This window comes from Panthera uncia, chromosome B4, assembly GCF_023721935.1.
Source record: "Panthera uncia isolate 11264 chromosome B4, Puncia_PCG_1.0, whole genome shotgun sequence".
NCBI lineage: Eukaryota > Metazoa > Chordata > Mammalia > Carnivora > Felidae > Panthera > Panthera uncia.
In genome coordinates, this window is record NC_064809.1 from 22,274,309 (window position 1) to 22,299,164 (window position 24,856).

General features: G+C 39.3%; 1 protein-coding gene across 1 annotated transcript in view; it reads right to left on the reverse strand.

The window, feature by feature from the left end:
- Nucleotides 1–1,105: 1,105 nt before the first annotated feature.
- The window catches only part of ARHGAP21 (Rho GTPase activating protein 21), a 137,419-nt gene continuing 113,668 nt past the window's right edge, over nucleotides 1,106–24,856 (reverse strand). The window contains 16 exon segments of the mRNA XM_049624712.1: nucleotides 1,106–5,044; nucleotides 5,046–6,671; nucleotides 9,647–9,678; nucleotides 11,617–11,722; nucleotides 12,043–12,084; nucleotides 12,284–12,409; nucleotides 15,156–15,245; nucleotides 15,323–15,396; nucleotides 16,089–16,167; nucleotides 16,270–16,425; nucleotides 17,254–17,396; nucleotides 17,990–18,126; nucleotides 18,206–18,270; nucleotides 20,612–20,896; nucleotides 22,246–22,371; nucleotides 24,479–24,515. Of these exon segments, the coding sequence (XP_049480669.1) occupies nucleotides 4,979–5,044; nucleotides 5,046–6,671; nucleotides 9,647–9,678; nucleotides 11,617–11,722; nucleotides 12,043–12,084; nucleotides 12,284–12,409; nucleotides 15,156–15,245; nucleotides 15,323–15,396; nucleotides 16,089–16,167; nucleotides 16,270–16,425; nucleotides 17,254–17,396; nucleotides 17,990–18,126; nucleotides 18,206–18,270; nucleotides 20,612–20,896; nucleotides 22,246–22,371; nucleotides 24,479–24,515 (3,190 nt within the window). The 3' untranslated portion in view covers nucleotides 1,106–4,978.

The following is a 24,856-nucleotide window of genomic DNA, read 5'->3' on the forward strand; positions in this document are numbered from 1 at the left end:
TAAAAATATTACACTATGTTATAATTATGGTTATATACATAATAAAAGTAAAATGTGACTGGAGCGATATACTCATGATGTCTGTGTTGGGAGGAGGGAAGGGAATAGGAATGGGAAGGGTAAAAAAGTGGAGTAAAAACAGAAATATTTATCCTGTTAAAAAAGAGCTGATGCCAATATTACAAAAATGTTAATAATATTTGTTCATCCTGGGCAATATAAACCGAGTGTCATATTCTTCTTCTCTGTGTTTTCAGTATTTTTCTCTACTTTTTCTTAAGAAAAGATAAAGCAATGTTGCCATATGTGGAAGACGCTAGAAGATGCTAGAATGCATTATACTCTACAGAAGAATCAAATGGTGGGCCTGAAGCTACTTTAGGATCATCTGTTCCAACCTGTTTTTACAGATGGGAAAACCGAGGCCCAGAGAAGTAACTTTCTGCCGAAAGTCACACAGCTGGTCAGCAGCAGGTCATGACTATAGTCCAGGGCTTTGAGCATTCAATGCAGCGTTCCAGGTGGATGTGAAATAAGGCTTAGAGAATATGATCTCAAGGGGTTCCTGAGTGGCTCAGTCGGTTAAGTGTCCCAACTCTTGATTTCGGCTCAGGTCTGATCTCAGTTTGTGAATTCAAGCCCTGTGTCGGGTTCTGCGCTGTGCTGACGGTGCGAAGACTGCCTGGGATTCTCTCTCTCTACCTCTCTCTCTGCTCTTCCTTCACTCATGCTCTCTCTCCCAAAATAAATAAACTTCTGAGAAAAAAAAAAAAAGAATATGATTTCAATTTAAGAACCGAGAAGTAGGAATCTTTGACACCTCCACGTAATTACATATTTCCACCTGTCAGCTCCTTCAGAGAGCGGAAACTGCATTTCAGCGTGCACTTTATAAATCTGAATAAAGGAACCCCCAAACAAATGCTGGGTCCCTTCTTTCACTAAAGAAGCAGTATAAACCACTTTTAAAATGAGATCCCAAAATTTCTTAAAACCTTTTCATTAAAAGGTAGACACAAAACAAAACAAAACTTAGACACAAGACCTGCAGGATAAGCTAGTCTAACCATTACATTTTTTTTTTAATTTTTTTTTTTAACGTTTATTTATTTTTGAGACAGAGAGAGACAGAGCATGAACGGGGGAGGGGGAGAGAGAGAGGGAGACACAGAATCGGAAGCAGGCTCCAGGCTCTGAGCCATCAGCCCAGAGCCCGACGCGGGGCTCGAACTCACGGACCGTGAGATCGTGACCTGAGCTGAAGTCGGACGCTTAACCGACTAAGCCACCCAGGCACCCCTCTAACCATTACATTTTTATTGAAATGAGACCAGAATAACTTAGGCTGGGGACAATTTGAATAACTGTAAATCACTGAACTATGCACATAAAATCATACTACTTAACAGGAGATCCCTGGCTATCTGGGTGTTTTTAGAGAATTCACTATTTCTAAGATTTTTTAAGTTTATTTTTGAGAGTGTGGGGGGGGAAGGGGCAAAGAGAGAGGGAGACACAGGATCCCAGCTGTTAGCACAGAGCGCGATGTGGGGCTTGAACCCATGAACCATGAGATCATGACCTGAGCCAAAGTTAGATGCCTGAGCCTAGCCAACTGAGCCACCCAGGCGACCCTATAATTAGAGTTCTTTAGGAAGAGAAAGACTGCAGATAAAACACAAAAATAAGGAAAGAATAAAGAGCAGTAGAAATGGTTATTGTTGGTAAATGCAGATGAATATTCAAGTATATAAAACAAAAATAATGTCTTACAAGGTATGGAGATATATATATATAATCAACTGTAATAAGCAGCGTGTCAAAGTAGTAAATGTTTCATTTAAATTAGGTCCTATTAGATGAAAAATGTCTCTAAAAGAATAGTAAAAGAATAAATAACATGCTAATAGAAGGGGAAAAGGGTATAATAATAACATTTGAGTAATTCAGAAGAGGCAAGAAACAAGAGAAAAAGGTACATAAAACTTGTGAGACAAGTAGAAAACAAATAAGACAGCACATATGAATCCAAATACATCAGTAATTTCATTAAATGTAACTGAATTACATACTTCGGTTAAAAGACAAAGATTATCAGACTACATTTAAAAAAGAATAATATGCTGCTACAAGAGATAAAAACCGAATATAAACACACAAGGGTTGAAAGTAAAAGGATGAGAAAGATTACTATGCAAACACTAGCCAAAAGTAACTGAGACAGTCACATCAGTATCATATAAAATTAAACTTTAACACAAACAGCTTTGGTAGACAGAATGAAGGGCATTCCATAACAATAAAGGGGCCAATTCACCATGAAGATAAAATAATTCTAAATCTATGTCCACTTAGTATAAACTAGCTTCAAAATGTGTAAGGAAAAAATGGACAGAAATAAGAGACCAAAAAAATTTGTAAACATAAGACTTCATCACCTCTCAGGAAACGATACGAGCTAGGTAAGATATCAGTAAGGATATAAAAGATCTGAAAAACTAAAATTAAGAAACCTGACCCAGTTAACATAATAAAGCACCAGTTATATTGTTTTATTTCTTAAAAAAAATTTTTTTAAAATGTTTATTCATTTTTGAGAAAGAGAGACAGAGCGTGAGCAGGGCAGGAACAGAGAGAGAGAAAGAATCTGAAGCAGGCTACAGGCTCTGAGTGGTCAGCACAGAGCCCGATGTGGGGCTTGAACTCATGAACCACGAGATCATGACCTGAGCCGAAGTCAGAGGCTTACCCGACTGAACCACACAGGCGCCCCCGGTTATATTCTTTTCAAGTGGACGTGGAACATTTATAGAAATCTGCCACATGCTGGTTTATGTAATGGAAATCTCCATTAATTTCAAACAGCTTGAAACTATCAGAATATGTTTAATGATCATGTGAATTATACTAGAAATAATTTTTTTACAAGACAAACTAGAAAGCCTCCAAATGTTTAGAAATTAAGCAATATACATCTAAATAACTCACAATAGAAATCACAATAAAAAATCACAACAGAAATTAGAAAATGTTTTGAAACAAATGAAAATAAAACAAATAGCCTTTTAAACAGCAAATATCAAAAAAACAAAAAGTGGCTGAAAATCAATGATCTAGCAAACATCTCAAGATCCAAAGAAAAGTGAAGATAATAAATATAAGAACCGAAATGAATAGAAAATCATTATTTGAGCCTTGAACCAGCTTCTTGTTTTTACATATAAAAAGTACTTTTGATGATTTTAAGAATACACTGGCTTTTCCAGTAATATGCCTACTGTGTACAGTAGGAAAGAGCGTACTTATATTTTGTTCAGAATTTTATCATCGTTTAAGAGTATCATGTCACCAGTAGCAAAACTACTCACGGTACATAAAGTTATTGCACTGTTAGTGACTCTCTATATTGGTGCAAATATCTGACTGCTTCTCATATTGAATCGTTTATTACTTTATTATAAATCATTTTCTTTCCTTTCTATAAGAAAATTATAGACATTCCATAATATATGGAATAAGATATATATTACATATATAGATTTGTTATACAGGTAGTTTATATTATCTGTGAATTTCTCTTCAGAATAGTAAAGGAGAAATTTAAAAATATTCTTTACAGAATGAGAATATGGGGTCTGGCAGGGTTGAAAACAACTCGATTTGGTGATTTTTAAGGCCCTTCCAGTCTTACCATTCTGAGACTTTAAGTACCCATTATTTCTTAGAATAGGTTTGACATATTTTGCAAGTTGTGAGTGGCAGGCACTATATCTGGAACAGTATGGCATTTAAATCTAATATCCCTTATAATGGATACTATTATCATTATTTATCTGAGGGGATAAATTCAGAGGAGTTACATAATTTGTCCAAGTTTACATATCTAGGAAGTACAGAGTTGGTCTGATTCCCAAACACATGCCCTTTTCATTCATTATCTCCAACAAAAGGTAAACACAACATGTTACTTTAGCTAGAAAAGCTAAATATTATCTGTGTGCAGAAGGGAGGTTAGGCCAATGTAAACATTTATAAGAGATCCCTGTCCAACACAGCAGAGAGATGGACTATATAAAGAGAGCAGTGATTTTCTTAAAGTCAGGACCAATTAAGGCAGTTATAAATGGAAGACATTTAAAAATATATTAGAATAAGTTTCAAGCCGTGCAAAGTTCACCAAAACAATTTTTATTTCCAGTGTTTAATTGGGTATGCACACAGGCATGACACAGGTTTGGATTCATTAAGTCCTCATGCAGAATTATATTCTTCTCGATAAAGAAGCCAGTTCCGTCCAGGTCACTATCTACACACCTATGTTACAACATTTATATCAAATCTGGTATCTGAAGAAAAGATACACATATAATATGTTCATTTAAGTTACGTATTTTACAGAAAGATTAAAAATTCAAGTCACACAAAACTCAAAAACTGTATTAAAAGTTTGAATATAAAACTCAGAGATCCACCTGGAATGACTAAAGAATGGAAGTTCCGTATCCACCTGTGTTAAAACTGGTAAATGTAATGAACTTTGTTACCAATAAAATGCGTTCATTTATTCAATGTAAGTTTTCTAATTTTAACAATATGGCACCCTAATAACCAAATGGATTTTTATGATGAGGCACTTTTGTTAGTGATGAAACCAAAAGAACAAATTTGCTGCATACTAATAATGCCAGCTATTTTCTTCAGTAATCTTGGGTATACACTATGTAGTAAGTTGCAACAAATACCTTGCTCATTTGTATACAACTATCCTATATATATATATATATATATATATATATATATATATATATGTTCTTCTGGCTGTAGTAATGCACTGTAAAGCTATTCCACAGTGCAAAATGATGAAACCAGCCCAAATGAAGGCTGCATAATAACAATTCTGGTACAAGAAAATATTTACAGAGTTACTGGAACGTGTAACAGTAGCTTTTTTTATTTGCTATGGAGGACATACCCCAGTTTAAAGACAGGGATGCAACTGTGCTTTATCGCCCGGGGTTTCAGACAGTCGAGGAGGCTGGGCATTATAATGCTGCAGAACTAGCGTGTTGGCTCATGTTCTGGAAGCTTTCTCCATTTATTTGGTCAGGTGACTGGGGTGGGCTGGAAAGAAGGGGCCTGTTGGTTGAAGCCAAGGTACCGGGAGAGCCGCCCGCGTCGGCCTGGGAGGACAAAGGTGCGTGGGCCGTGGCTCCTTCCAAGGCGCGCGAGCTCTCGGGCTGGGGGCCCCCGGTCTCCCCTCTGCTGAGGTCGGAGGCGCTGGTGCGCAGGCGCTCCCTGGCCAGCCAGTCTGAGATGGAGAGGTCCTGGGCTGAGCACTTGGGCTTTAACCGATTCACAGCTGAAAGTTCGGATTCCCTCTCCGCACCCTGCTCGTGCGCCTTCCAAAAATTCAAAACACTGATCTCGGCGGCATCTCTGTGCCCTCCTAGCGTGTGCCGCCGTTTGATGTTTTTCCTCTTGGCCGCTTCGGCGCTCGCTTTTTGGGTTCCTACTCCGAACATGTCGTCGGCCGGCGCCCGGGGTCTCAGTTTTAACCGATCTGCTATCTTGGTCTTCCAAGTGGGCTCCTGTTTTTCGGATTCACTTCGGGTCGGTGTCAGTAAACTGCCCGTCGACTTTCCTTTCTTCATGACGTCAAACACCCGGGTTATGGCAGGGGCTTCTCGGTCGCTCTTGGCATCCCCGAGGCTGCCGCTGTCGGACTTGAACCGCGCCGATTTCTTCCTGGACAGGGTGTCGCACTCGATCAGCTTGTGGGAGCTGAAGAGCTGCCTTCGGCTGTCCAGGCTCGGTGTCAGACTTCCCTCCGTGCAACTGACCTCGCTGCCTTCCGAGTTCCTCCGGCTCGCCTTCCCGGCCTCCTGCAGCTTTCCCCGGAAGAGCCTGTCCGGGGCCAGGGCTGCGGGGAACACGGGGAAGTCACTCTCGCTGTCCGTCTCGACCGGCCGCCCCTCGCTGATGAGCTCGCTGCGCTCGTCGTCCGCCTCGTCCCCCTTGCTCTCGGCCACGGAGCGCACGTCGGGGCTCAGCCGGCTGCAGTCCAGGCTGGCCGGGTACGCGGTGGGTGGCGCGGCGGAACAGTCGGAGGTGGCGGTGCCCACAACCTCGCCGCGTTTGCTTTCCGGGCTGGTGGACGTCTTGGTGGGAGGCCTGGCCGGAGAAGCCTGCGAGGAAGTGCTGGGCAGAGGGCCAGAGTCGGACCCCGGCTCTTCCAAGTGGGGGGACGACTTGTGCGCGGCCGGGGATCTGGAGCTGTCTCTCAGCAAGGGGAAGCGGCCGCTCAGCGTCGGAGACTTGCTGTGCCTCGAGCTGTGCGGGGGTGAGGGTTCTTCCGACGGCGCGCTCTCCTGCCGCGGGGGCGTCTTTTCATCTTTTGGGGCACCGCTGTCCTTCTTGGCGCTGTTTTCTTTGGAAAGGACGAGCCTTTGCTTTCTGCACAATGCCTCACTCTCTTTTTTGGACTCCTCTTTAAGGTCATTGTGACACTGTTCTGTGCTCTCTTTCTTAAAAAACACACTGTCCAGTTCGTCTTCTGAGCTGCTGGGCTGCGCCTTTTCTTTGGGCTTTTTCCTCTTGCGACTAGCGGCCGCGAATATGGAGGACACGAGCAGTTCCCTGCTGTACTGGTCTCTTCCAGATCCCCACGAGCCCTGAGAGGCAATCAGAGAAACGAGGCTTTCAACACAAGGACGCCACGGAGCTCGCCTGAAGAGGCCTTCCCCCAAACGTTTCTTACCGAGTTAGCTCTACGGAAGCTCTACGCACACTACAGAGTGTGGGGTTTTGTGCCTCCGTGTGACCTCTCTACGCACACAACAGAGTGTGGGGTTTTGTGCCTCCGTGTGACCTGGTCCCAAGAGACATTTTTCTTTCTTTATGACCAGTTCCATGTCTTGGTAACTGGTGGTATTTATCTGGCAAGTCACAGCGCACATACATCCGTCTTTCACAGGGAAATAGTTCGTGCTTAGAGCTACCTAGAGCTCCTATTCTTGTTAGTTTCCCTGCACCTACCGACTGCCCCTGCTTGTGCAATGCTGGACCTACTTCAGGTTCCTTAATCTGGAACACAGGTTTGAGAGTTAATATTTTGACAGAGTTGCATACAATATTCTGCCATGGGTTACTAACATTGTATGACTGACTTCCGTGTTCTAATTACAGACGCCATATGATACACATCTGGTATCAGATAAGCTCATTAAGGGAACCCTTTGGTCTTGCATTAGTTCAGCCAGACTGGGTCTTCAGACTTGCCTGGGCAAATCAGGTAGGGAATGTCTCATTTATCTCAAGGTAACAACAAAACCAGACAATTCAAATAATGTAAGGTCAGTTAAAGATCTTAAATCCTTACCATAGAAGCACCATCATTGCTAAAGCTGTAGTGCAGGCTACTGGTTTCCTTAGCTATGCTCAATAGGGTCTTGACGACAACTATTTAATTAGTTTCTTCATAATGCCTATCTGCTAAGTCAAGGGTAGTGGTGGGCGAGGGGGTCAAGAAACATTTGATCACAGACCGTGGAAGACAAGCAGGAAGGCAGGAAGTATGCTGAGTAATAGAAGCAGAAAGTGTGTTTCTCTATTGTCATAAAGATCTGACACAAACTAAAACTACCGTATCAAAGTCGTAAAAAAAAAAAAAAAAAAAAAAAAGGAAACATTTAGGCTGTTGTATGAAAAAGCATTCACCACAATAAAATCACAGATTAAGAGAACTTTGTTTTTATGGGCTGGAAAGGAACGCCCGGTTATCCAGTATCCTTCTAATTGGTTATCTACATTTTAACACCTTCTGCTGAAGACTGTAGTGGAGAATGGTTGCGGTTGGACTCTGAATCAAGCCTGACCTTCCTTCCTCTGGCTTGCCGCACAGAACACTGAGCAAGTGATTTACTTTCCAACATCTCAATTTCGTTGTTTATTTAACCAAGACAAAATTAGATTACATTAAGATTTCCTAGGGTCCCCTTCAAAATCCTATGATTCTGTGACCATATACGTGTTGGAGCAAATAATTTGGCTGTGGTTATTTTACAATTGAAAAATTGCTACAAAGAATTATACTACTTGTATATCCACCGTATTACAGGCAGAATACAACTACCACCATTGTTAACATGGAAAAGCTGTTATAACAACAGATTAAGAAATATGCACCTAGTAAGAGGGAAGGAGAGATTTCAAGTAACTCTGAAATCTCAAATATAACATCCAAACCTAAATCTGAAATCCTCTGGCAAAAAAACCCAACAAAACAAAACAAACAAACAAAAAGGAAACTGTCCTAGATCAAAGAAGCCTAAAGAAACATGACAATAAAATGCAAGGAGTGATCCTTCATTGCATCCTGTATAGGGAAATAAAAAACAATTTACATCATTGGGACAACATGGAAAATTTGTATAAAAACTCTACATTAGAAATAATAATGCTGTGTACTCATGCTAAGTACCTGGGTATTACAATTACCCTGTAATTTTACAGGACAATGCCTTGTTGTTTGGGGATGGATGCTGAAGCATTTAGGGATAAAGTGTTATCGTGTCTATATGTAACTCTCAAATGATCGACCCCCACATGTATATCAAGATTTACCAAATGATGAATCTAAGGCAAAAGGTGTGGGCGCTATTTTTCTGGTAACTTTTCTCTAGGTTTAAAATTTTTCAAAATAAAAAGCTGGGGCCAAAAGCCAGTAAAAATCACAACATAAGTTATAGCAAATGGTGTGATGTGACTGGAATATTTTGTAAAATTTCTGGCAAGAATTATAATTTAATCATACACAGCCCCATTATGGAATTTAAACACGATATATAAATCTCTCGTCTCATTTCTGAATAGAACAATGTTTTAGGAAGTTTCTTGACAATTCTAGTTGCTACTGTCTCAGCAGAGCAAAGTTTGGACAAAGTGAACTAATAAAAAACTTCCCAAAACTACTCAAAATGTTGTATAGTTTGGCAGTGTCGTCAATGGCATACAAATTATGCAAAAATACTGAGTTTGCTGAAAGGAGCTGAGAATATATATTTTCTTATGAAATATGTTATCATTCAGAAGAATGTGTAATAGTCACAAAACCTATATTACTACTGAAATATTTACAGATGAAATACGATGCTTGAACTTGCTTCAGAGTAGTCCAGGAGGAGGGAAGTGGGTGAAATGCACATGAAACAAGATGGCCAGCCACGTGTTAATTGTTGAGAATGGATAATGGTTCCATGGGGACTCGTTATACTATCCTCTCTGCTTTTGTGTGTGTTAGAAAATTGTCATGTTTAAAAATGAAAAAGTGTCTACTCCTCTGGTTTAGGCTAAACTATGCTGAGAGAAACCCAACATTCCAACTCAAAATCCAGTATTCTACCATATTCTAAGAATCCATTCTTCCCTTTAAAAGACTTTGTCGGTCTGTGTCCGGAAACGCAGAAAGGGATGCATTTGTATACTCATCACAATAATCAGCCACAAGGCAACTCTCCCTGCCCCCCCCCCCCCCCCCCCCCCCCCAAAAATCAGCCACAAGGCAACTCTCCCCGCCCCCTCCCCGCCCCCCCTGACCAAAAATCAGCCACAAGGCAACTCCTCCCCAAAACTGTACGAAACAATTTACCTTAGATTTTGTTGAGTCACTAGTAGCTGAATCTGTGAGAAGTTAAATAAAACACGGTCAGTATCAGCCAATGTGTACTGCTTTCAACGGACAATGCAAAACTTATGGAAAGACAGGCACAGAACAAAATGTGAAAGCAGAACTCAAACAGAACAAGAGAACACAGTGGATAGTCAGAGCTCACAAAGATGCAAGCTGCACCACAGAAAGCCACCGCCATGAAAGGATGCTGTGAATTGAAGGCAGAGTCAGCTCGATGATAGGAATGGCAAAGGAGCCCTGGACTAGACAAGAACAGAAGCGCTAGTGTTTAATCGAATTTCTAACGAGTAAATCTAGCAATAAAGAAGCTGGAAGACCTTTGTAAGAATTGTACTATGTACCACATCCTGTATCTGAAACTGATACACAATGTAGAACTTTCAAGACTGTCAGCTGGCCTCGCTGCGAATTGAGACACTCATACTCGGTGTGCTTATGTTGATTTTTGTCAGACCGTCACACTTCAATTTTGTAAGCACGTACTGCATGCATACGGATGCATTAGGTAACCCTGCTTTCAGGTCACTTTGGTTTGTAAATAATGCTGATCTTTGTGCTTTAGACCCCAGGGTCACATCTGTGCAGTCAGGGATCCTTTTGACTAGTTTGGTCAAATTGCTACCAGTTTTGTAATTATCTATCACAAATGCTATTATGGAAATGGAAAAATGGAGACCATAATTTTCACTGTCTGGCAAAAACTCAGATTATACAATTAGAAAGAGGGTAGGAAGGGGCTAGCGCTATTCAGGAGAGTACCAATTGTGCAATTTTTGTCTTTCAACTTGAGGGAAATTGATTTTCAAAATTAATGAGCTGAGCCCCATGCCACGCCCCTTTGAACACATGGCTAAATGCTTTATGACTTTAAGAACCGGTGGACCATACCATGCTATTTCTCCTCACGGTCTGCTTCAGAAATAACAAGAAACAGCAGAAAAACTTTTAAGAGAGTAGTATTGATCTGTTTACAATAATCTTGAAGAGAAAATTTACACCACAGATCAACCAGGTTTGCATTTACAAGAATCGGGGGTTTCTGCAGACAAGGCAGCTACAGTGTGGACAGCAATCCTCCTTCTTCCTACAGCTCCAGCTGTCCATCAGGGCCACCACAGAATCCACTAGCGACATTACCGTGTGATAGACTCCTCCCACTTCGCCTGTTCAACATCAGTATAGATTTGCCTGTGTCAGTAAGTGCTGAAAAAACCCTTTAGGACTCAAACAAGAACTAGAGACAAAGGGAGAACAGCGTGTGAAACAACATGCTAGATTTAGTGCAACAGTTTGGCAGGCGAAAATTGTCAGCAAAAGAGCCTAGGAAAACCACTACTTAACCAGACATTAGGGCGGCAAGAGAAAAACAGAAGAAAACGTCAAATAGATTGACTTTTTTACTGTGACATCTCTAGTGACAAATAATATACTGCATTTATGAAAATGGTGCCCACTTAGCAGTTCAACATATTTCGCTGGCTGCTTTCAAACAGAATGTCTAGCTCAAGAATAAGAACTACTTATATACAGTCCAGATCATACTTTCTGCCATCACAGCAACCACATATTCAGTAGCATATATCTGTTTTACCTTGTGATGACTATTACATGGAAACTGTGAATTAAAAAAAAAAGAACAAAACAGTGGTTTGCATGCTCATTTCCCTCCTATTTCCATTCGGACAAGCATTACAATTCCATGCACTGCCAATGGCATTATAGTCACTGGAAGATAATTAAGATCAATCAGAAAAGGAAGATTACGTTTTTTTATTAGTAGAAAGGAAAGAAAAATAAAGTAGAAGAAGAAGAAGAGGAAAAGGAAAAAAAAATCACAGTGAATTGTTACTTGTGACTGATTTGTTCTTTCATGTTATTAAGAATTTAGCTTTTAACCTAGAGATCAACACTGCCCAGGCAAAAGTTACCTGATACATCTCCAGGGGAGACTCCTGTCCTTCCAATGTTGGTGAGTAAATGATCTATGTTTGGCACTGGCTGGGACTCTACTGTGTTTTCCTCCTGCACTGTTGTCTATGGTTAATAAACAAACATCTCTTCATCATCTCTTCAAAGATACTTTAAAAGTCAAACAACATTTAGCAAAAGACACATTACTGAGTGGAGCACATGTGCTTAACTTTTTACACCGTTTACACATAGTTGATTAACTACAAAATAAGCATCATACTTGTATTTTCATTAGACCAGAAACTGAGGAGCTATAGACCTGCTTCCGGGGTGCAAAGCAGACAATAGCATACAAAGCAGGAAGGTGACACTGTTGTGTGGCATCGGGATCTGGTGTCCCAAATGAGAACAAGTCAGTACAAATGCTGACGGACAATACTTACAAGAGGCTCTTCAGCACCTTCTTCTGTGAAAAACCAGTCATGCTGAAAGTTAAAATAAAAAAGGTGAAAAGAGAAATGAAATAACCCCCTACATAGATCTATATTTTGGAGAATAATATAGGAAAAGAAAAAGGTAATTTTCTCAGTAAAAAAAAAAAAAATTATAATCAAATTCTGTCCTACCAAACATCAGCTGCTTACAACAAAAGGATTTTCTTGAGGAGACGAAGCCTGAACTTACGTGCTGGATAAGCGTCTCTACGATCTTGTACTGGTCTGGCATGTGAGTGACCATGTGGGTCATGTTATCTTCAGATGTTCTCACAAGAGTTGGGCCAAACACTATTGCTAGGTTTCTGGGTTCCATCTGGAACAAAGGATGTTATTGAAAGATATCAGAATGTCTCTTAAGAAAGTAGGCTTAAATTCCCATTGCGTGTTTGGCATTTTATTTCTGAAAGGTTCTTTTGATGAAAAAGAATTCAAAGAAGAATGGTTGGTTGATTGTGTGTAAAAAAAAAAAAAAAAAAAAAAAATGCTTCCTAGTTAGGCTTTCTATAAGCTAATCTACACCTAACTTCTTTTTCCTGCTTTAATGACACGTACTATGCTTAACTGGCATTCGTTTTTTTCAATGAAGTCTTTGATTGCAAGCGACTGATCTGGTTCAAAACTAGTATTATGACAGCTACATTAACTGACAAAAATATGAAAATCAAAGGAAAAAAACATTCACGAAAGAAGAGGGCAACCCTCTCCCCTCAAAAATGAAAAACTGGAAAAGGTGCTCAGAGACACGTAACGTTTTCCAAATTTGTCCCTGTAGTACATTAAAAATGCAAATATTTAAAAACCTAAAGTCCAGAAATACTCTTTTCTGACCAATTTTTACTTCAACGAAAACAAAGCTGTCCGCTTATCCTTGTGCCAATCTGAATGCCTCGACAGGGCATGCTTTTATGTTTGAACATTCATTTCCACGATATTTTGTATTCCTTGTTTAATTACATAGTTATCTAATGTATAGATCCTTTGTTTCCCTTTGTTATATCTTACAGTGTCTGGTGTCATATTTTGAATTTAGGATTTGATTAAAATGTCAAATAGCTTTAACCAACCCTGGAAACGTACCAGGAGGCTAAAAAAAATCACTGCAGTACTCAAAGAGTCAAACTGGTTCAGGGGGCCCCACTGCTATACTATTTTGGGAGAGCCAGGCGCATGCCCACACGCGTGCATACACACATTTTAGGTATGGTGCAAAGTGGAAAACGCACAGACTTCCTGTTCTGAAGTAATTTTTATGCATCAAATATGTTAACTACCGTAATACATGCATTATTACACTGTGCTCACTGCAGAGATATAAGTAGAAATTGCGATCAAAGTCAGTATTTTCATAGAAAGCTGACTTGGTGGAAAGAAAATCTGACAACAGGAAAGGCTGACTTGAACTGGGCTCACAGGCCTGTTTCTTATTTTCCCTCCGGGAGATGTTGTCCTCTTATTCCTCCATCTGTACTGGTGAAAGTGGCTCACAAAATAAAGTCCATCTCAAAGGTCTCATGCAAAATTTTTGCTAGATTCATTTACATTTGTAGACTAATGGTAACGCACATTATTATTTCTGGTATACAGTCGTATTTATTATGCGGGTATATACTTGTAGCTGGCTCCTCCATAAGACTAATAACACAGGTAGTTCGCAGTTTATTTAGTCATTCATTATTTAAGGCAGATTCTGTATTTTTTGAAAGATGTTCCAGAAGTGTCATCAAATAAGTCAGGGAAATGAAATGCCTTAGCCACTTCTTCAAGAGTCACAGTGTTAGTTAACATATTAAAACCACTAAAAAAAATCTACAGTAAAGAAAGTTAAATGTTGTTAAGTGTTGTTTAATTCAGTGCTTTCTACACTGATTAGACCATCAACCGCTACTTTTCCAGTGCTTCTAATACCAGCAAAAGTGATGAACTGATCAATGATGTAATGCACTTTGGGGAATGCTGAAATAATTAGAAAATACTTCAGCTATAATTGTATCGAGAACTCTTTGGATTCTACTGGATGAACTTCTGGAAACAGTACAGTCAATCTCTCTCTTGTTTTTTCCTTTTTCCTTTTATAGCCCTATCACTACTGAGGAAATTGAGAGCCTGAAGGATATTATAACACTGCTTGTAAACTGCTCAATCTGCAGGGAAAGGGCTTGACACTGTTCTCACACTCCAGCCTTACTACAGCTGTGAGCAACTGTCTTCCAGAACACCACAGACACTAAACTGACTGAATCGATGCTTTTCTCTACCTTAAGCAGGCATAACCCTTAGAAAAGGGGGACAGCAGTGTCCTGAGCTTGTGGTATTCTGTGTTTTTCTTCTCCAGAAGCCAAAATGACTTCGTTTAAATATTTGTCAGTAATGCTGAGCTTCAGAAAACCATCATTTTGCAACCTCTAATGATATAATGGGTTTAGGCAACAATCACCAGTGACGGATAAAAATGATGAATGAAGACTACAACGGTATCAACCAAACACAATGTGTGGAACTTCAGATAATGATTTAAACAAACAGGTGTACAAAGACATTTCTTGAAACCAATCAGGAAAAACTGAACACAAACTGAGTATCAGATCATTTCGAAGGGTAACTAATCTTGGTGTGTTTGTTTGATAAAGGGAATGCGATGGTGTTGTTTAAACAAGCAAACAGGAAGGTCTTATCTGCTTAACACAAAACAAACCAAGAACAGGTCAGTTTTGCTGTATACACCACTTGGTACATCTGGATCACTGTAGCACGCAAAAGTGTCACAAATGGTGCCTATCCAAAATACTGATACACAGCTGAAAAATAAAAGAAGGTTTTGACTTTTTTAAAATTTTTCTTGCTGGATAAATGTGAAAAGAAATGTGTTTTTCAAAAGGTGACAACTGATGTTTTGGGATCTTTTCCTTTTAAGGGTGATCTTTACGGGGGCTCACCGGCCAACAGGATTTCAGAGCCTTTGCTGAATTGTAACCCCGTTTTTGATAGACGTGAAGCAATGAAACTTATCTTTTCAACTAAAGCCACTGAAAGTATACCTCTTCCATATGTACTTTACTCACCTTATTTTTTTCTGAATTTTCTGCCACTGTCTTCAGATGAGCAGAAAGGAACTTAAGAGTTTCGTAATGATGTTCGGGCAAGTCGTGGATCTGAAACATATTAGTTTCATGGTGGATTTAAAGGCTGAATTTCAGTTGTATCTCCAAAAATAGAAAATAATACCTACTAGTCTTTTTAATGTTTTCAGACGGTCTAGAGGATCTTCTTTACGGTTGGCCTCAATGAAGTCGGCATATTTATCTGACAACAATAAGAACAATAAAAAGAAATTTATCTTAAATTGCTTAGGTGGGTTATAATCTGGATTTCCTCTGAGGTTCAACTTCAAAACACCACACACACATTTAAAATGTAGGAATGACCCCAAATAGCCTTTGAAATGTAAGTCTCCAAACCTGCTACTGTTTTTAACGATCCTCTAAGATTTATCATCAAATAAAATTCCCTAAAATGTGAGTTCTCTGAGGGTACTGTCCTCTATTTGTAGTCTGTCCATTCTTTTCTCCCCCCAACCACAACATTGAGAACAGTGTCTTAATAAGTCAAATATTTGGCTCGACTGAAAAAATGTTTTTCTACTAATTGTACCGTAGTATGTCTGAAAATTTTGACAGAGGACAATAACACATTTTTAATCTGACAAGTAAACATGCATGAACGGGATAAGATATGTTTTATTGAACCTACATAATTTTATAAACTTTTTCACTGAAATTTATCAGGAGGAAAAACCAATCTGAATGACAAAAAATAGCTATAATTTTAAAGAAAATAGCCATAATTATGGTTTACACAGAAGTAACAAGTAAATAAAATCTCCTGCTTCCTTTAACAAAATATTTTCTCCAGGTTCAATTTAATATTCTCTGGCTTTCCAACAATGTCATTTTAAACTATTTCAACTGGTATCTTTTGTGTGGGAGTTCACTCACCATTCGTGAAGAGAGGCTCAGGGAGTTTTCTGAAGAAGGATTTTAGTAGACTGCTTATCACATTCAAATCTCGCCATTTCTGGGGGTGCAAAAATAGAAATGTGGCATTTTTGTTGTCAGTGCTACCAAAGGGGAAAAAAAAACACAGATCAGGTATTCAAACAGATATAAACACACTTACATCGTCTTGTATATCAATATCCGCCATTCCCTTGTTGAGCTCCTCCTGCATACTTGAGATGGCTGCATTATTTCCAGGAACTCTGTAAATACCTGTATATTCAAGACCTCTTTCTTCAACTAATTTGCAACATATGTCAACTATTAATGGAATATACTGCAAAACAAGAAATAAATATTTTATTTAATACAGCACAAATGTTCATATTTGTTAGTAGATGTATATCGTAGCTAAAAGGCCCTTTCCATCCAAGAGGAAAAACATCAATCACTGTTGTTTGATAGAGAGAAAATGAAGAATGCAGACATGGCAGAACCAGGAATAGATCAAAGCAGCAAGAGAGATTTGGGACAGTGGGAGGAGAACAATTAGGTCAAGACAGAGAGAGGAGGGTCCCCAGGGAGATGAAGGTCTGAAGAGGAAACGAGGAAAGTCTGCAGTAATGAGAATGTGGGCATGACTCAGGTGGATAAAGGGGAACAAGGTCAAAAAAAGAAGAGGGGGAGAGAACAACATCAGTCAACTCATGACACAAATCCTAACATGGACGCTGTATACACACACGCGCGTGCACACATACACACACACACACACACACACACACACGCACATTTACATTTATTATTACTGTCTTAATCAGGTTCTTGTTCTCATCCTTCTTTTAAGATGCTAAAAGCAGAAACACACAGGATTTGAAAATGAACTCTTACCATTTCAGATACATTTCAGATATATTCCTAATGGATGAATCATGATTCGATTTCAGAGTGAATATGTTAGAAAAAAATGCGTTTATAGATAAAATTACTCAGCACACCCTGACAGGTCAGCAATGCTCAGGGAAGCTGGGTCTGCTAGGAGGAGGAACATGCTGGGCAGACTGACACACACTCTCTGTTATCTGACTGGCTGTGTACTCAGGTCCTACAATGACTATAATTGAACTAGTGACTGCAGGAAATCCAGGTGGCTGAGATCTCATACCCGATTGGTGTGTGCGGGTGGGCAGTCGTCTAGTCTGACACCGAACGTTCCTGTAGCAGTAGGCTTTTTTTCAAACGTCTTTCTCATAATACTTGGAATGCCTTTTCTCCATGTGCCTTTGTCTTTTGGGGGACTGGTATCGTCTTTTGTTATGCAAGAAAAAGACATAAGAAAAAAATGAAAACAAGCACGGTTAAATCATGTCCTTTATCAATATTTCTATAAATCAGAGTCCTGTCCTATAAATAATATCTCCTATATTTATCAAAAATATTATATTCTCTTCTCTTCCTAACATAGCACTCCTTCTAACCTTCTATGTAATTTAATCAGAATCTGTTCCGCTTCTCCACCCTTTTACAACCTGCAGTTTTCTTTAAAACAGTCAGGAAATTAGGATCAATGTGACTTCTTGATAGTGAGATTTTAGCAAAAGGAAACATGATGGTTTTATCTGACAATGACAGTGCTTGTGTCCTCTGCATTAATCACATTTGCAGTGTCTTTTACGTAGATGTATGTGTTATATTTTCCTTCACTTCCTCTACTACAAGACAAAGACTCATCTTAAGGGAAAGGGCCCATTAGCCTAGACCAGGTCCAAGGTGACCTTTGAGCTAGCTCACACTGGGCTGAGGTCAGCAGAAATGGTACAGAGAAACATGAAATACCTTTAAAATCCCAATCTTAAACCACTGTATTTGTCAAATTTCTCCAGAAATGCTAACATCAGTACCTTTACTGAGAAGCTTCCTTTCTGACTCTTCCTTGGGAGAGTGTGGACTTTGAGTCTTTGGCTCTGATTTAGCACCAAGCAGAGTCTGCCGGATGCTGAGACTCTGGCGAGGTGTTTTTGGCAACTGTTCTGCTTTGCTGCTGAAAGAAACGAACATTTCTTAACAATTATGTATTTTACATCCAAAATAACTTGTAGGCATGGTGGGATTCTCACCTCATCAGACTGTTATATTCTTTTATTCTTCGACTAATTAGATCCCTGTTAGTCACTCCAGTGTCCTACAGAATGAACAGGAGGTAAGATTAGAAAATCAATTCTAAACTTAAGTGGGGATCTCTACTTATTTTTTGAAGCTCTTTATTGTACTACATTGCTTAGTAAATACAAACCCTATATTCTCAGTGCGCTTGTTTTGAAACCTCTGTTCAACATCACCCAACATCACTCTGCAATAAATGATCCAAATACTTCCCACCCACTGCCAAAAGAGCTTTCTGTTTCTTTTCTGTACTCCTACGATACATAGACTAAAGCCAGCAAGCAGCAGGTGTTCAAACTTACCGATCTGACATTTTTTATCAATGGCAGAAAGCAGAGAGTCATTTTTTTCCCCTCTAACACCAGAAATGATCAGCATTTCAAAATAATACAGTTGTGGGGGCGCCTGGTGGCTCGGTTGGTTGAGCGTCCAACGTCGGCTCAGGTCATGATCTCATGGTTTGTGGGTTCGAGTCCCGCGTCGGGCTCTGTGCTGACAGCTCAGAGCCTGGAGCCTGTTTCAGATTCTGTATCTCCCTCCCTCTCTGCCCCTCCCCGCTCTCTTTCTCTCTCAAAAATAAATAAACATTAAAAAAAACCCAGTTGGATAAAGGATAGAAAAATACTGTCAAAATTTGTTAATGATGAATCATAGAAACATTGAGATTGGGGGTGACTTAGTGTCAGAAATGGTACTTAGATTATCCGAAGAGAAAAGCACAAAACTGGGCTTTTCAAGTTCAACAGATTAACTTTTATAATATGCTATACGGTAAACTCAGATTTGACCATGAAGTGATGATTGTTTTCTACTGATTCCAATTATACATCGACATGTATCCCCATTTTTTTTATTAGTCTCATTTTGATTAGAATGAACAATTCAATTTACAAATATACTTTGGAGTCAAACAATCTCGAGTTCAAATACTCTTCCTACCAAGCAGCTGAGAGATCACACAGTTAAGATCGACAGTAAGATCGCCTGGGTTTAAATTCTGGCCCTGGCACTTACCAGCTGTGTAACCTGGAGGAAATTACTTAACCTCTCTTTGCCAGTGTCCTTGTTTATAAAACGGTGATGACACATTCATATGGTTGCTGAAATTTATCCATGTAAAAAGTTCTTACTCTCCCTGTTTACTCAGAAAAACTTCAAGTCAGAAGCTTTACAGAGGTGGTGTAAAACAAAGGTTGTATTGAAATGGATCTGGTGTTAATTTTTAACTACAAAGACGGTAGGGTGTAAACTATCAGAGAGAAAAGCACAGACTTTTTCCTAAGACCTAAGACCTTTTTTCATAATCTGAATTGACGTAATGGAAATGACGACATTAGAGAACATAACTTTACAGTTAATCTGGGTGTCCCTGTGCACCGTGAGTTAAGGGAAAAGAGTGTTGTGCTTTCTTTGTGTGTGCCCTAACAATGAGCACAAAAGGTGAGAACAATGTGTAAGAAACACTGTGTTAATGATATGAGAAGATGCTCTTGAGCAAAAGTTATAGACTTAATCACCACCGAATGTGCACTGTCAGGTTTATAATTATGTACCCTGAAAACACTACCTTTATGAATGAAATTCCTGTTGTAAAAAATATCTTGCTGCTTGTGAGCCAGAAACCCTCAAGTCCCTACATATTTCTTATTGAAAAGAAAAACAAGCTTATCCCATGATTTCTGACAATGCAAGTTTTCTTGAAAACCAATGACTAAATTCTAGCAGGCTCTATTATATTCTTGACTGAATTTATATTTCCATTAACAAAAATCCTCCTATCAGTATCGCTTTGCATTTATACAGTAATTTGTTTTGACAAGTATTTTCACTATAACTTAAGCCTCACAGTAATCCTGTTTTTGAGATAAGGAGCCAGAGCTGGAATTACTTAGTAATGACCAGGACTAGGACCTAGGATTTCCTGACCCTGCTTCTAAGAAAGTAGGCAAAATATAGGAATTATCTCTTTTTGTAGTTCAGTAATGGAGATTTTCAAAATAATATTGAGTAGGGACATGTGAGTTTTCCTTTTGATCAATTTTCCAAGCAAAAATAGCATATAACTTGTTTTTAATGTTTATTTTTGAGAGACAGAGCAAGAGGGGGAGAGGGGCAGACCGAGACAGAGACACACACAGAATCCGAAACAGGCTCCAAGCGGTCAGCACAGAGTCCAATGTGGGGCTCGAACTCACAAACCGCGAGATCGTGACCTGAGCTGAAGTTGGCGCTCAACCAGCTGAACCACTCAGCGCCCCCCTTATAACTTCTTTTTAAATGATGTATCAGATCCTTTCAGTCTTCCTAAGAAAAATGTCACAAAAGAATCTGGTTTTACAAGCACCACTCTGAACACACACCTCCTCATTGAGGTTGCTGCTCTCCTGGATGGTCTTGATCCACGCTAGCATGTCGTCTCTGTCCTCGGCCTGGAAAAGGCACTCGCAGTCTGATGTGGTGAGTCGAAACACATTTTTCCTCTTGGTCTCGCTGTACGAGATGTCTATTAAGCAAGCATTGACGCTGATGGGCTGTTCTTCTTCAGACGGAGTCATCTGTTCCCTTTTATCTTTGTACAAGTACAGCGAATGGCCCCGAAGCACAACATACATCTGTTTCCACGGCCGAATACTTCCACCAACTCGCTGGAAAACATGGAACAGTTCAGGAATACTTAATGAGTGGCACAGTCTTAGTGACAGGATAAACACACCAAGCAATACTGTTAACACACAAATGGACACCAAGTCTAGCAGGTGTCTGATTCACGATCGTATGCGTTGGCCAGGAGAGGATTGGCAAATTGTGCGGAGGGTAAACCAAGCTAGGCAAGGTATTCATGACAAAATCAAGGACAGTGAAATGTCAACTTTAATTTTGGTCGGAGAAAAAAAACTATTTTACCGTTCATGAACAAAGTAATTAAGATAAATTGAACAAAGCAAGGTAAAACAAGAGTAGCAAAATACGTAAAATATATAAAAATGGTAAGAGAACAAAAAGTAAGAAAAAAATCAGTCAGAAAAGTCTTTTGAGTGAAAGTAAGGCTGACGACAAAGTCCCAGCTCATGCAAATGACAAATAATGCTTAAAAACAGCATGTACAAGGAATGAATTAAGTTAACAAGACTGATCAACTTTATGTGGTCAAGCAACAATATCCATACCCAAGGTGGGTTTTTCTTAAAAATTAAACTCTTTTGACAGTATTAAAATTTTTTTATAAATAATCTGCCCAAATATTGTAAGAAATTTATGGCAAAGGTTTTATTGTATTGAAATCTACTTAATGAAGCATATAGATATTGTGATACTCATTTATATAACTCAATATTTACAAAATAAAGCAAAACAAGGAAATTATAAAAGCAATTTAAAAGAATAAAATGGGAAAGCTAAATAAAATATTTAAAATTATTAATATGGAGAATTGTCACTCCCTAAAGGAGGACTCCGAAAATCTCTGGCTAATAAACTGATAAGAAAAGCTGAGTTCCTTCTTGAATAACTTCATTTCTCTTTTATGCTGGCAAAATATAAGACAGTATACTCCATTTGCAGTTGATACACAGGACAAAAATATACAAAATTAAATCAATGATTAGAATTTTTTTAAGTAACTTTTTCCTTTATGTACAAAACTATTTTTTATAAAAAAGTGACAGAATTTTATTTATTTTTTTTAAATGTTTATTTATTTATTTTTGCGAGATCATAGATGAGTGGGTGCAGGACAGAGAGAGACAGAGAGAAAGAGAGACACAGAGAGAGAGAGACAGAGAATCCCATGAACTTCGAGATCATGCCCTGAGCTCGAATCAAGAGTCGGACACTTAACTGGCTGAGCCGCCCAGGCACGTGGAAAAAGATATTTATATGTGATGTTTTCTACTCTTTATTCTGGATAATTTGCCGTCTCATCTGTACAGACTTTATGTGTTACTTCACAGGGGCTGCCTTCCATACACTCGCAGTAGCTGAGAAAACATACTACCTTGCCCTTATCGGTGACAAGTGGTCGGAAATGGAGCCATCCTTCCTTTGCAGCATCACTGAAAACCTCTGAGGAAGAATCTTTCCTGGACCCAGAGTCTTCTGATGACTTCTGGCTGTCTATGATCTACAGAGAAGGTCAAAAAAATATAGTAAAATATCCTTTTCCTTTATAAATATTTGCACATGGAAATTGCTTTACTGAAAACAACTCTTTTTTACTGTTTATTTTTGGGAGAAAGAGAGAGAGGGAGAGCCAGCCGTGTGAGTGGGGAAGGGTCAGAGAGAGAAAGAGATCTGAAGCGGGGTCTATGCTGACAGCACAGAGCCTGATGCAGGGCTTGAACTCATGAACCATGAGATCATGGCCTTGAGCCTAAGTCAGAAACTTAACTGACTGAGCCACCCAGGCGCCCCTGAAAAAAATCTTTAACGTTCCAAAATGAATGGTTATTTTTGAAGAATACCAACTTTATCAATTCCGTTAGAAAATGTTCTGGTCTTGTTGAAAAAAAAAAAAACCAAAACACGTGAATTGTGAATTGACTGCCATCATTTTTTAAAGGTCATCTGTAGGAAGTTTTTCATCTTTAAAAAAATAACAGAAATAGTATGATGTTCCTGCTCTCGAGAGCTCACATTTTCGTGAGCAAAGACAAATCAGAATAAAAAATAAAAACAAGAAAATGATCAGATTGTGATTAGTACCATTTGGGAAAGGAAAACTGAGATGTTGTAACAAATGACTGAGTAGCGGCTGTAAGTTCAAGGCCTACTGAAGGAAGAATATTTAAGATGAAATATGGAGGAAAGGGGCCATCCATGATAGGTCAGGAAAAAGAACAGTTCCGGGAGAATGTATAGCTAATGAATGTACATTCATCATTATCGCTTCAGGGCGTGTTCTGGAGGTACAGTGAATAACACTTGATATGGGGGAGGGTGAAAAAGAAGCAACAAGGCTAACTCCCAGTTTGGGGGCTTGAAAACTGGGTGAAGTGGACCTAGTGGGATGGGGAAAACTGGATAAGCATGTCTGGGGTATAACCCAGATCTATTTGGCCACTAAACCTTGATTGCTTATTAAACACCCAAATAAAGATGTCAAAAGGGTAGCAGCCTACATGAGCTGCAGCTTGGGGAAGAGGCCAACGCTAGCAGTATAAACTGTGGGAGATCTCTGGAAAAGATCATGTTGGCAACGAGGGCAGATAGAGATGAAAGAGGGGTCAGAACCAGTTCTAGACATTCCAACATTTGAAATGTTAGAATGACAGAGGCAGAAATGGAAACCAGCAGAAGAAAGCGTTTTAGAAAGGCAGTGGGAAATGGTGTTGGATACTACTGGAAGGTCAAAGAAGTTAAAAATCGAAAATAACTGTTAGTTTGGGGACCTTGAACATCACTGGTAATCTTGGCATGAGCAGTGCCATTCTGGTACGTGTGGGGTGAGAAAGATGTGACGTGAGGAAGTGGACCGACTGGCCATTTTTTTCAAGCAGTTTTGCTGTGAACAGTGGAAGAGAAAATATGAGGAGGAAATAGAGGGGGATGTAGATTCAAGGAAGGTTTGTTTGTTTGTCTTTTAAATATAGCAAATAGTAGAACGCGCCCATATGATGGTGAATGAGCCACTGGCGAGAGCGATTCTGCAGAGGGGAGAACGATCTCGAGAAAGCGAAAAGTGATAGAATCCAAAGAAATGTGGACGTAGCCTTTTAACCGGATCATGTTCCCAGTAAACGGATACTTAAGAGTAAAGGAGGCAGAAACCGTGGGTGCAAATGAAGATGGCTGAGATTTCTGGAGAATGTGAAACAAGGAAATTCCTGTCTAAGAGCCTTCTGTGTGTGTTGTCAACAAAGTAGGAAGGGAGAGTAGACGAGAGAGGACGGGGTGAACTGTACCGAGGAAAGCGGAGGGTAGGAGTGAAACGATAATTTTGAGGAAAGAAAAATATGCATACGGCAAGATACAGGGCGGCTGGGTAGTTCGATTTTTGGCCGTAAACTGATAGAGTGAGAAAAATCGGCACAATGTGTGTGAAGTATATATATTGATGAATACGTTTAGAAATTAGAAAAGAACACCTTATAAATAATATTTTCCAAATGCACCTGAAAGGGACAGAATATAGGATAATAGCAGTAATTCCCTGTGAAGAGCCAAAGTAAGCTAAGGTAAATAGAAACATTTATCATTTGCTGATATTTAAAAAAATATTGAATACCAACCTTGATTCCCTTCAGGCTAGAAACGTGCTTAAAGGACCTGTCGGAAAGAAATGTATAAATATTTGCCATAAATGCATAAAATACCTTAGAGATGTAAAAACAAATTGAGTGTCACAAGTTAGTTTTCGATAATAAGCTGATGTTTCATCATTACCATGTTGAATGCTCACTGTTCAATGCAAATGAGACAAACAGCTAATTTTCTAAATACTTACACTTTTGATTCCATGCTAGAAGCTTTCTTAGTGGATCTGGTCAATTAAAATGGTTTCTGCATAAAGTTTGAGAGTTTATCCTTCTTTTTAGATGAAAGAAAAAAACCACTCGGGCTGAACACTGGGCTTTAGAATAAATTATCAGTTAACCATAGTTGGAATG